Source organism: Colossoma macropomum, unplaced genomic scaffold (genome assembly GCF_904425465.1).
Source record: "Colossoma macropomum unplaced genomic scaffold, Colossoma_macropomum, whole genome shotgun sequence".
NCBI classification, from domain to species: Eukaryota; Metazoa; Chordata; class Actinopteri; order Characiformes; family Serrasalmidae; genus Colossoma; species Colossoma macropomum.
This window is the reverse complement of record NW_023494791.1, coordinates 12,724,357-12,737,521: the sequence shown is the minus strand read 5'-3', so window position 1 is coordinate 12,737,521 and position 13,165 is coordinate 12,724,357. Positions and strand designations below refer to the sequence as shown.

The window sequence follows — 13,165 nt, the reverse complement described above, 5'->3', positions numbered from 1 at the left end:
GCAAAAGAATTATACTTATGATATACACAGTTGCACTGATATGGGAATTGTGGGTCGACCTTGATATCCAATATTTTCATCTTTTATTTTCATTCGTCTGCCGATGCTGACACTGTATAAATTTGAGACTATAATATAAATATTGAGACTAAATCCACCTTGACTGGCAATACAGAGAAATATAACATTTATTTGTAGAGGGTTACAAATGTGGTAAAATAAAAAAAAAAATTCAGATATCTTATCAGGTTGAAATGTCTAAACCTCTGTCTGATGCCAATCATTTTATTTTATTATCTGCCTATAACGATACGGTTTTGATATCTTTGTGCATCCCTAATGACTTACACTGAAATTAACAGTCTATATATATCAGAGATGGGTGGTAACTTGTATGGCATGGGCCCACTTTTCAAAAAGCACAAGAGTGTTGTGATGTGGCGAGAAAGTTAAAAGTTTTACAAGTATCTTTGTGCTATGCCTTATTAGGTAAATGAGCCTTTTTTGTAAAATTATGCCCTTCGCATGTCAGATAAAATAAAGCCAATATGAATTAAATGCACACTGTTATAATACATAAATATGAAAATAAACATTTTTATGTATCATTGCTGTCATATCAAAACCTTGTGTCTATTTAATGACAACTTTACAGAAGAATGAAAACCCAAATTGACGTCTTAACATTAACATATTTTAATATTAGTAGTTTTGGACCATTTCTATTGATACAGTCATCATGAAATGTTCAAATCATATTGTAATGGACAGCTGATGCTTCCAAATTATGTAATAAGGTCTTGATAAAACAGTGATGATACACAATATTAAAACAGTAGCGCATAAATATTTTTAAGCATTTAAAAAAAAAATAAGGCACTCTATTTCAGTGCAATTAAAGGTTTGTAGTGGACTCACAGGATGCAGAGCCAGGACTGCTGGTACTGGATGCCCGTGGCAGTAGCTGTCACACACTGCAGCGTCTCTGACAACAGGTGCACTGTGTGGTGGGAAAGGGTTTGGGGTTAAACCAGGAGAGGGGGCTGATTGAGGTTTGAGACAGGTGACTGGGGCAAAGGCTTAGGAACATGCAGGGTCAGATGAGGAAAAGATTTACAGAACAAAAATGAGTCATGAGTAGTTCAGCTGGGTCTCCTATCCTCCAGGAAAGCCAGCTGATAGAGAGAAACAAGTCAAAAATAAAATCACATGCAATAAAAAAAGAAACATTAGTCATTTATCACATTACACTTGATGAAAAGGTCAATGCAGACCATGGCATGAAAGAAGAAGCAGCAAGGCATCAGAGGCCAATGCACAACACTGCAGCCCAAGTGAGTGACAATGAAGACCTTTCCGAGGACAGCGGCAAATGTTTAATTCAAATTAATCAATCTATGTGAGTGTGCGAGTGTGTGCCCTGTCCTCTGTCTTACGGAGGTACGGGCTGCCTAGCATACTAAGCGAGAGGGCTATGAGAGCATGTGTGTGTGTGTGTGTGTGTGTCCTCTGGCAGAGGTGACAGGTGTGAGCTGTTCAGCATGGCCGGCAGGAACAGTGCGAGTGTGTGTGCATGTGCCTGTGCGCGTGTGTATGTGTGCGGACTGTTTAGCGAGCAGGATGGATGTCTCTGGCACACAGTCACACTGTCTCATCAATAAGACATCACACACTCACATCCAGGACTGATGGGTATCACCATGACAACACACTCAGTACCATCGAGAAAGAGGAAAAGAGGGAGAAAGAAAAAGAGCAGGAGAAAGTAAGAATGGAAGAGCGAGAACGATAAATAGAGAGATGGACAGGGCAGGAGACAGGACGAATGTGAGGACTGCATCTCTTGACACATAAATAACTGTTAAACTAACAATTAATTAAGGGAGATGCAGAAAATTTAGACACTAAATTTGACAGTAACTGAAGGTCAGAGGTTTATATTTATTGCCATAAATACTGGGCTGTTTTCAGGCTCTGCATGTTGTGTAGTGGTGTGCACTGGCTCATCAAGTGCAGTTCGGTTTACCATTCACTACAAGTGTAAGACATGTTCCAGACCTGCTTGGTGTTCTTTAGTTCATCAACTACTGTGACCATGCAAGACAAATCAAACTTACGCAAACTGGAACCAGAAAAAATGACAGCAATATTGTGTGCTTTGGATCGAAAACTCCTTCTGATTCATGATCTTACTTGCATGGATGAAAGAGGGGGGTTCCTTTAATATTTCCAACAGAGTTTATTACAAACACTTTAAACCTGCTGGTCCAGAACAGGACAGTGAATCACAAATACATTTGTATTTTATATTTGCAGCCACACATTTTCAATCTTGCCACACTTCCTCTACATAAAAATGACATGCATTCCTGTAACTCAAAGACTATTACTTACATGATTATCTAGAGTTTTACATGTATTTTAGAAAAGTGCTATTAGAACTATAACTAAAGTACCAATAACACAGATCTATGTCTTTTGAGATACTGTCATCTAAAATTTTGCAACACAACTGACATGTGACCTTGAAAAACAGGTCAAGGTTATTTAAAATTTATCTGTAAATTATGAACTGTAGGTGATTTATAGTTATAGGGGTATAGTTTGATGAAGGTATCTGGGAAAATGTCCCAGAAGAACAAAATAAGGCCACAAGCAATGGTCATCAGCACCCAAGCGCTGTGTGCCAAGAAGGAGCTTTTAGGACATTAAGGAAAAATAACAGTCAGTCATAGTTTTAGAAATGCTGACTCTTTTATGAGAACTATAAACAACACGCATGTCAATTGGTTTTTGACTTCATGACTTCTGAATCGTGTGCACTTGTTTAGGAATTAATCAAAATACCTAAAAACTACAGATTACATGTTATATTTCCCAAGTTGATTACAATAAATAAATCACTGGATACTTCATTACTGAACAATAGTTTTACAATTTTGAATGATTTCAAATCTGTGCACTGCAGCCCTAAAGGCAAATCTAGGTCAAGTTTGTCATGAATCATTAGAATGACATTACATGTAAAACAACGCAACGATGAAGCTAACTGTTATTGAGACTCATTTGTTTGAGTTAGAAAAGTGAATTCTGTGATGTCTGACTGACTGAAGGTCATGTTGGGGAAGTCGAGGGAACTTTTTAAAAAATAATTATTTACGTTCACACCCCAGAGATCTTTCACTACAAGAGCAATGCACTAAAGTAACAGATTACTTATAAATTATTCAGGCTTAAAAAGTTTGCAGAGATGGACACACCAATCAACTTTTGTGATAACTGACCACTGCTAATCCTGTGTCAAATGTTGTGAGAATCAATGAATCGTTTATTAATTACAGCTTTTTGGCCATCTAAGCTCCACCTCAAATTATTAATTGGCATATGATGACCATACTGCTTATAGAGGTCGACAGGTTTTTGATAATTATTTATGTCTTTGTCTCTAGCAAATATTTTGAAATAAATTTAACAAGGATTGGGCTAAAAAACCTATGATTGGTTCACAAATTATGCAAATGACCTCAAAATCCAATACTGCAAAACTGCATGGTGTTTTTTTTTATTCAGCATAAGTCAAAGAATCTGAAGAAAAAAATCTGAATGTATGACTCATGGTTAAGAGATACGGGATGCAACACGCTGCACCATAGTGCCACCATTAGGACGACTGAAGTGGTGTAGTGGAGTGGATACTGCAACCTTTTCAGCAAATTTGGTGCTTCTATGCCTTATTGTCTACACTGTCCACAGTGTTTTAACATAGAAATAAAATCTGTGATGAACAGATGGACAGATGGATGGGATGGAAAGAGAGTATGCTGATCCAAAGAGAGTATTCTGATCATGCACACCTGCATATACACACTGCAGATTAAGAACACACACACACACGCTCTCAATCACAGAGGCATTGTCATTGACATTCAGACCATTCACTAGACACTACTTAGTATAAACTTGCATGCTTCAGATCTGCCACCAACCCCCCGGTATAATAATCAGAGATGCGAGGAAGGAATTACATGCTTTTTACACACACACACGCACACGCACACACACACACACACACACACACACACACACACACACACACAGAGTTGCACATCCACAGTGTAATTGTGTGTGTGTGTCTAAGAGACATCAGATATGAGAGAATATGCTTTCTCAGTCTAAACAGCTGAATATAGAGACCGAAATTCACGGCAGTAGAGCAGGACACAGATCACGAGGAATTGTTATGGTAGAATTACAGGTAATTTAGCAGTACTTCAAATGATTAATTTGAAAAAGATGTTTTAAATTCTGTTTATACTCTGTAAAAGCTGATATAGCAAACAAATCTGAGCCAACTCGAATTTCTACTGATCACATTCAGTCAAATCCAACAGAAACATTAACACAGAGGGGGAAGAAACAGATGGAGTGGGGAATGTCTCAAAGTGAAGATGGAGCCAGGTCACACCCCCTTACCATTATCACAGAAAGGGAAACTTGGCGACCTGTCTGTGTAAGAGAATCAGAGACACAGATACACTCAGAGTTCAGAGGATCTCACAAGAAGAGAAAGGGTTAAAGGTTAGACACGAAGCACAGAAACACATTTGTGGCGAGCCCAAAACATGAGCATTTAGTAAGCAGTGAAACATCCCGCTCACACACAAATTCTGATGAGCCTCCCACACAGGTTCACACACACACGTTCTCTCTCTCTCTCTAATTGGGACTGGGCTGTCAGGCAGATGCTGAGGTCTCTGATAACTGTCTCCTAACCCACATGAAATATGATTTTTCTCCATAATCTGTCATTGTGCTTGTGTCTTAGCTGAATACGATCTGATGGAACTCACGATTTCAACTTCATTCTCGTCTCACTATAATTTGATCTGCTTCTCACTGATAAGACCTGTGTGTGCGTGTGTATGTGTGTATGTATGAGTTCAGTGGAAACATTTCTCACACACAAACAAGTCACATGCAACAAAAATCGCCTTACAATTAGCCTCCATTCATTGCTTCACCACAGAATATCAAACATTATCATATTCATGATGTTCACATTCCACAATCCAATCACACTTCAGCTAATTTGCATGCTCTCAGGCCCGTGTCATTAATAAGATTCTCTCTCATATGTGAGCTGTGTATCCTAGCAACAGGGGAGAGGGGAAACGGATCATCCCCGTGATTCTGAAACAAGTCAATCAACCAATCATCATCTGTGTTTGAACATCTTAATATTTTTCAACCTTGAATTTTCCATGTAATGTAAATGCATACAGGGCAAATCTGCTCACAACTGTAAGAATAAAAGAGTTAATGATTAGCAACATGCTAGATAAAATCTTTGAAATGTTACAACATTCTACCAAAAGATCAGAGGAAAATGACATCTAACAGGCAGGCTGAGAGACTGTAGAAGCTACATTTACATAATGCAAACTCATGAATACTTCATGAATTTCACTCTGGTTTAAGGAACATTTAGGAGGGATTAGGCAAATTAATGAAGAACAATCCCAATGAGATCCATCAAAGTAGGAAATAATGGGCAGAGTCTGGAAAAATACCAGGAGACACGCTAACACACACACACACACATACACACACACTCTCACACACACAGAGCTGTCAAAACCGTCTGACTTCTGGTGGTACAAATTTCTGAGAGAAGGAGGTCATGTACAATGCTGAGGGAAAACCTCTGTTTCTATGAAAATGACTATCCTCTAAGTACTCTAAGTCTCTCTCTCTCTCTCTCTCTCTCTCTCTCTCTCTCTCACTTTGTCTCCTTAATGAAGAAATGCAAAAAAACAGTTCTAAAGCACATCAAAATGTGTTAATTGGGTATGTTCTGCTGGTCAATTCAAATTCCTCATGTGCAAAGAAGCAGTCTCATTTGCTCCTTCGCAACTCTGAAAATAGCCCACCTTTAATCCGCTGTAAAAACAACTATGATAATTGCTACTTCAACTTTTGTAGTGATTCCTTCATTATGAAATAATGACACACTCTCAGCTTTTGTCCACACTCTTCTTGAGTCTAGATGGTTCTTCTTGAAGGGATTCTTGATGTAAGTAAAGAGTACAGACTGGTTCTTTAGAATTCAAAGCAAATACAGTACTATGCAGGACTCACTGGCAACTGGTTTGTAAACATTTATTTGTTCAACAATACATTAGAATAAATCCAAACAAATAAATTGTGATTGGATGTGTCAGTGCGTTTGCCTAACCATTTCCAAACTTCTCCCTGAGAAAGTCAAGTATTTACAGCTACCACCCAATACCTAGTTTATCTTATTAATGCTTCATAAAATTAAATCAGGTGTGCTTCTAGCTGTATTCTTCAAACCAATATTTCAGTAACATTTGTAAAAATAAAAGTATCTTCTATGTTTTTTGTATTTATTTTTATTGTTTGTTTATTTTATTGTTGTACAGTGTTTTTATGTGCAAAATCACAATTACTGGTGAAATAAATAGTTTCAAACAAATAGACAATGTTCTTAGCTGCATATGTTTTTTGCACAGTACTGTACACCATGGCAAGGTCTTGCAGAATACCACACAATATCCAAACAAGCCTGGAGCCTTGAGAAAAAGTTAGGCTAGGATGGTGGTGAAATGCTTTGGATCAATAACCATGTGGTTAGCTGGTTGAAAATGTTGTATGGCACATCAGAAGCCAATTAGATTAAAAAACAAAGTCACATGTTAGTTTCTATTATTTCAACATGTGCTAATTTTATAATAGTCTTTAAGTTATGAAATACTTGTGACATAATGGTTCACCTTTTGATTAAGGATGTACCAGGTAGATTTGGCAATTAGCTGTGTTCAACTGGTAAAGAACAGTAATAATTAACCCATGTGTGGTGTTCGGGTCTGTGGGACCCATTTTCAATGTTTACCAAAAGAAAAAATGATGCAAGTTATTATCATTTCAACCTCAGATTTCTTGGCCTTTGGTCATTTTCTGTGAAGAACATATAAAATAAAACATTTTCAATGACTTCACACTGTAAACCCCCTACACAGTTATATTACACATGTGGTGTTGGAGTGAACCCGCAGGGAATAACAGTGTGGAGGTGCTGTGTCCCTTCACTCTGTTCTCCTCCTGCATGGCCTGCTCTTAGTGTGTGTATGTCTGTGTGTGTATGTGTTTGTATGTGTGTGTGTGTGTGTGTGTGTGTGTGGGTGGGTGGACAACATGGACAGGCTGCTGACTGGCTACAGCTGCTAAAGGAGAACCCTACGCTGGCAACTTGTGATATTTTAAACATCTGGTATTTTTACATAAATTGTTATGGCTGTATTGATTACAATAATGCGGTGGGTCCACCAGACGACTGAGTAACAAAAACATCAACACCACACAGTAGTTAACATTTACCTAAGTGAATCTTCTGGAAAAGGGTTCCGCCTCATAAGGAAAACTGCTACCCATTAGAAACTGACCATTTTTTAAATGGTTCCATTTGGAGTTTCTTTTTAGATAGAAGTTGTTGTTTTGGGGCATCTCCCCATTTCTTAGAACAGACCAGATACCAGTATTTTCTCACAGAGCAGTTAAAAACAAGCAGAGCGAGTGCAGGATGGTGCAACACTAACTGAAGCTCGTGTCCTGGCATGTAGGCTGGTGTCCTCTGGGAGGGTATGACAGTTACAGTGAGTGGTGATGTGTAAATGCGCGGACACTGGTGAGCTATTATCACCTGACTGCTCTGTCTCAGGTCGCGCAGAAGCATGCCTGACCCCTGACCCTTCACTGACACATTCCAGATTGGGGTTTGTGGGTAGCTGATGGGAAGGGATGGTGGACTTCATTGCTGTCAAAATGCTGCTGCACACCCTCAAAATCTATTTCCCTTTAATTTTGTCACTGCTTTCAAAATACGCCCTTTCTTTTCATGCTCCCCATCACTCCTCCTGTTTGTTCTTATATCTCTATTTCTGTCTCTCTTTGTGCTGCTCCTCTTTCGAAAAGTCGAGATTATTTAAGGACTGCGAAATGAGGGAGCTGCTTTTGGTCGCTAAAAGGAGCAGTCTGAATGATAGCTGTCAGAGGCTGCGCTTCTCTGTGTGTCAATCAGCCCTGCACTCTTTGCTAATGCCCTGGTGAACTAACCTTTTATTTGCTTTATTCTGAAATACAAACATGCTCTCTCTTTCTCCTTCTCTCTCCCTCACTCAGAGTCACATACACACTCATGCATACTCACCGTTGACCTCCTGTGAGCCAGCATCGGTGAAGAGTGAGCTCATGATCTCCTCGAAGTTGCAGCCGGGCTCAGCTGTGTGTGGGTCCTGGGAGATGTGCCGGAGCATGGTCTTCAGCACGTCGTCCAGCGACGCCTCATCTTCATGCAGAAGAATACACGCCCTCTCCAGAAAGCCGTCCAGGTCCCTGTGGGCCCTTACCTCCTCCTCGAAGTTCATCAGTTTTACATACTGATAACACAAACACATACCCACAAACACATTTAGGCACATACACACATAAAGCTGAAGGTTCCCAAGAAACAATATGACAATGACAATAAAAGCAAAACTGTCCGCTTAACCCTGAGAACCCTATGAGGGTCCACATTTTAATCCTTCACTCTCATAATTACATAATTTACATATTAATTTCACAGTAGGCCACAAATAACTCTCGATAGTTACCAGTGGGGAACCCGGGACTATTAGAGCTAGGCCTTCAGTTTGGGCTAAAAATGCTAGTAGTATATGATTTCTAATAGTAGGTTAGAGCTAAGTTTACACTAGTTTACCTAAACATTTACTGGCCACTCCAGATTAAATAGGGATATCTAAGGCTTGAAAAAGACATTTCCTTAACGAATGAAGAGCTTGCTTAGCTGTATCTTCTTAGATATCACAGGGAAAAAAAAACTCATTGGACAATTTTCTGGCGTTTTTTAGGCGTTTCAGGATTGTATTACTTTTGTTTCCAAACAAAATTTAACAAAGAAATAAGAATAGTACTAAAACAAAGATGATGATTCTATTAAATAAAAATGAACTAAAAATATGCAATTTTTAGTTCCGGGAAATCATTAGACCTTCTCTAACGGCCATGAGGGTTTCCCACTGGTAGCTGCTAAATAATAAGTCTTAAGATTGATAGCTGAATAATGAGCCTGCAGGTTAAGAGATTAAATTGGAAAAAAAAACATACTGCGCTGTCATATCAAAATCTCAAAACTCCACCATTTAATAAAAGGCATGCGTCATTTACATTGAGTGAACATTTCTTCACGAATGTTACAAAAGAAATCTTCCTCAATTACTCAAAATAAAACCTAGAGATTTTTGTTAAATGTTGTAAATGTGTATAGGTGAAAAAAGTGTCTTACTCTTCTTGATGTGTTGAGCAAGACACAGCCATGGACATCAGAATCTAGGAGAGCAGAGTGAAAATAAGAGAGTGGACAAAAAAAAAGAACAAGAATAACAAATCTGGAAACAGAGACAGCTACTAAAACAACGTGATGGAGAAAGACATATGCTCTTGTTTCTTACTGAGGAGTCTCAGTTAGGTCTGATAGTGAAAAAAACCTGACAGCAAGTACACTCAGTACAAAAGGTACCGACATCAGAGAGGCTCAACTGGTTCCCACTGAACACAGCACACTCTCTCAAATACCTCATCTTGAAAACACAAGTACAGGCACTGACTACAAAACTACTGCTCTTCTCCACTTCAGTTTATCACTGAGCACAGCAGGAGCTCAATGAAATACACACACTGTCAGAGTATATGCGTGTGTGCGCGCGTTTGTGTAAGGGGGTGAACACACGCGTGCGTTCATGTGTCCTTGCTTGCCCTTGTTTGCGCCCTGTTCTGTATTGTCCTCAGGTTTACCCAGAGTTCATCTTAAAACTCTCACAGAATGGTGGCGTACTTAGTGCTCGTCCATATAGAGATTATATAAAGTGGAGAGCCTTTATCACACAGAGATCCCCCACTCCTGCATGCTCGTGGAGCAGGAAGTCCTGCCTGTAGAGAGATATTCAGAATGGATTACCACGACCCGCCACTGACTCCTCCTCTGCCTCTGCTCTCAGATTAGAGAATTGCTGGAATGGGTTTAGGATTAAAAGGGGAACTTTGAGAATAAAAGCCCCGGTTTAAAAGCAGAACTTTGGGTTTTAATGAGGAGTAAGACTATGTGTTAAATTAATAGGGTTACATAACCTTTGAGCCGTTTTTAGTGGCTTATCGCTGTCGTTTGAAACTGCTTATTTTGATATCTCCCTGCATTTCTCTCTCTGTTGGAGGTGCAAGCACTAAATACATTTTCAGACAGATTTACAGCTTTAAAAGAATGTCTAATCTCTATCTTATCTAATCATCTGATTTACGGTTAACCAAAAATAAACTACTCAAATTATCTAATCATATAAAATGGTTAAACAATCCATGGTTAACCAAAAAGAACATAATCTAATCAAATCTAAACTAATAAAACTGTCTAATTCAAACTTAACTACAGTGTAATGTAATGTAATGTAATTTCATGTTTAACCAAACACAGTTAAATCAGATTAAACTGTCTAAATTATAGTTAACTAAACACAATCCGATTTAATCCAACTGTCTTACTTATGAGTAACCAAAGACATTCTAAGACATTCAATCTAATCTAAGCTAAGCATCTAATACATGGTTAACTAAAGACAACCCAAGCTTATCTAATCTAACCCCAACGGTTAGCCAAAAACAAATTCACTATCCAGTTAAAACGCAGCAAAGGGTCGACTATAAACACAACTGGTTGACGGTATACTACCACCACATTAACAACAGCAGTGAGCTATCGGCAGTTAGTCCAGTCATAAGAACAGAAGTTTTCCAGTCCACCGCAGGTGATCGCACCTTTGGCTGTAGATAACCATCATCCTGTCATCACAAAACGTTGTCTCTAGAAGTTGACCCCTATTAAGGTCTCTCACACACACACACAAACATGCTCACTTCACCCGGTTGGGCTGCAGTGTGTCAGAGGAGTGGAGTGTGCTTTTAATCCAGACGAGTGCTGACGGCTATGTGCTGGGGCTGACAAGGCGTCGGCTCAGATGAGACAACGTGTGAACAAACCCCGCTCGCGCAGATATGAGCTGATATCATATGCTGTGCAGGACTCGTTGGAGCAGAAAAGTGAATATTAAAATTGGACTTAGCATATCTGTGTGAAAAGAGCTGGTTAGTGCAGTCAGACAGGAACATGCCCTGTCCAGTGATATTAATGAAACTGATTTACTTTACCTTAGTTAAAGTTGGGAAAGGATAAAAGGTAAAGTCAAAGAAAAGAACTAGTGTAAATAATTTTCTTATCCAGGAAAACCTACCTACGCAGCATAACAACTTAGAAGTCACTGAAAAGTGTTGTGGATGCTCTTACTCAAAATTCTTTTCATATAAATATATAAGTTGTCAAAACAAAGTATACTTATCCATCTAATGAATGCAAGTCACACCTCAAAAAAATGAGAAATACAAATTGTAGTCTGAATAAATAAGAACAGCATTATGCTGTAGTTTGTGTGTTTTCCACATAAGCCAAATACAACTATGTAACCGCATAAGCCTAATACAACTGTCATGATATATTTCTACTCTTAGCTGTATTTGTTCAAACATGTGCCAACACAGCAGCAGCTTCAGTGACAAGTTTCCCCAGCAGCTTAACTCACTACTTAATTAGCTTAAGCAGTGGCGATCCCATATAACGGTCTCTGAGCTTTCACTACTACAGCTCTCGCTTTCTGCTAAAAAACAGAGTTCTTTAAAACTATCTTTATGAGACATGAAAGTTTGCCCTTTTGGATTTACCCTTGCCGCTGAAGACTAAAATATTTTGACGGCCATAAAAGGTCTCGGCTATTTTTCCAATTCTGATTTTGCAGCGTCTTTCACTATCACACTGTTATTCTTTATTTTTGTTCAGGTAGGTTTGAGCGACAGTGCCTGACCCGTCACCATGTGTGGGTTTTGGGGTGTCACCACCTAATCACAATGCACCTGAGAATGTTGCCTTGGCAACAAGTGACCTGCTAACCTGAGCATCTCTAGAGCTAATCAACAGCTCTGGGTCCAGCTCCGCTAGACACACACACACACACACACACACACACATACACACACACATACACACACTGACCTGTCCCTCCTTGGTGTGTCTGGTTGCCGTAGAGATGAACGTCATCTCCTGATGGGATAGGAGAGTCCTGACCCTCCTCACGGTCTTCACTCCCCTCCTCCTGCTCATCTCGCTCCCTCTGCTCTGAGAACACACACACACAGACACACACACAACATACGCTCAAATACACTGAAAACACACACTAACACAATGAGAACACACACGCTATACTGCAAAAGTCTACACTCAACATCACCCAGCAAACATACACACCTATAAACACACACAAATACTGAGAAGCTACATGTCTGTAACAATTGGCCATAAACATAAAAGTCTTAATATGACAAATAACCAAGATTATGAAATTAGTTAGATTTAATAAGAATTTCCGATTTAGAACAGACATAATATTTTAAAGCCAAACTGAACTCAAAACTCTTTTCCTGTGTTAGTACATGTTCCTCTCATATCAAGCATGTTTCATTACCTCATTTGATTAAAAAAAACAATTCTTTACAGTTTTCCTGTTATCTTTAATAAAAGTGTAGTGACTTTTCCTCCTCTGAAACAACTTTTGATTTTTAACTACATCACCGTGCACTAGCAGGTGGGGAAAAATAACATTTTTTTATTTTATCATAATTGCTTATGATAAAATCTACATTTACTATACTGGATTATTAATTATGCCAAGACAAAATGGATGTATGTACTGGAAAATAAAAGTGACTCAGATTTTGATATTTGTGTGCTGATTAATTCTGATATGCTGCAAATAGTCAATTTCATTAAAAATAAAAAAGAACATGCTGTATGAGCTAAGTAAAATACAGAGAAAAATCGGACGGCTGTAGCATATTACACTGTTAAATGTTTGTTTAGCATCTTACACACAACCTTCCTCAGCAAGTCCCATTTATTTTCTTGCATCATTCATCTAATATATATATATATATACATAATTATGTACTGATTGATGAGAGAACTCTATAATCCTCACTCACTGAT

At 38.7% G+C, this 13,165-nt stretch overlaps 1 protein-coding gene across 1 annotated transcript in view; it reads right to left on the bottom strand.

The window, feature by feature from the left end:
- Nucleotides 1-13,165, bottom strand: part of slc4a11 (solute carrier family 4 member 11) — a 59,364-nt gene that overhangs the window by 25,638 nt on the left and 20,561 nt on the right. Inside the window, 4 exon segments of the mRNA XM_036573940.1 lie at nucleotides 919-1,000; nucleotides 8,228-8,456; nucleotides 9,365-9,408; nucleotides 12,173-12,295. Of these exon segments, the coding sequence (XP_036429833.1) occupies nucleotides 919-1,000; nucleotides 8,228-8,456; nucleotides 9,365-9,408; nucleotides 12,173-12,295 (478 nt within the window).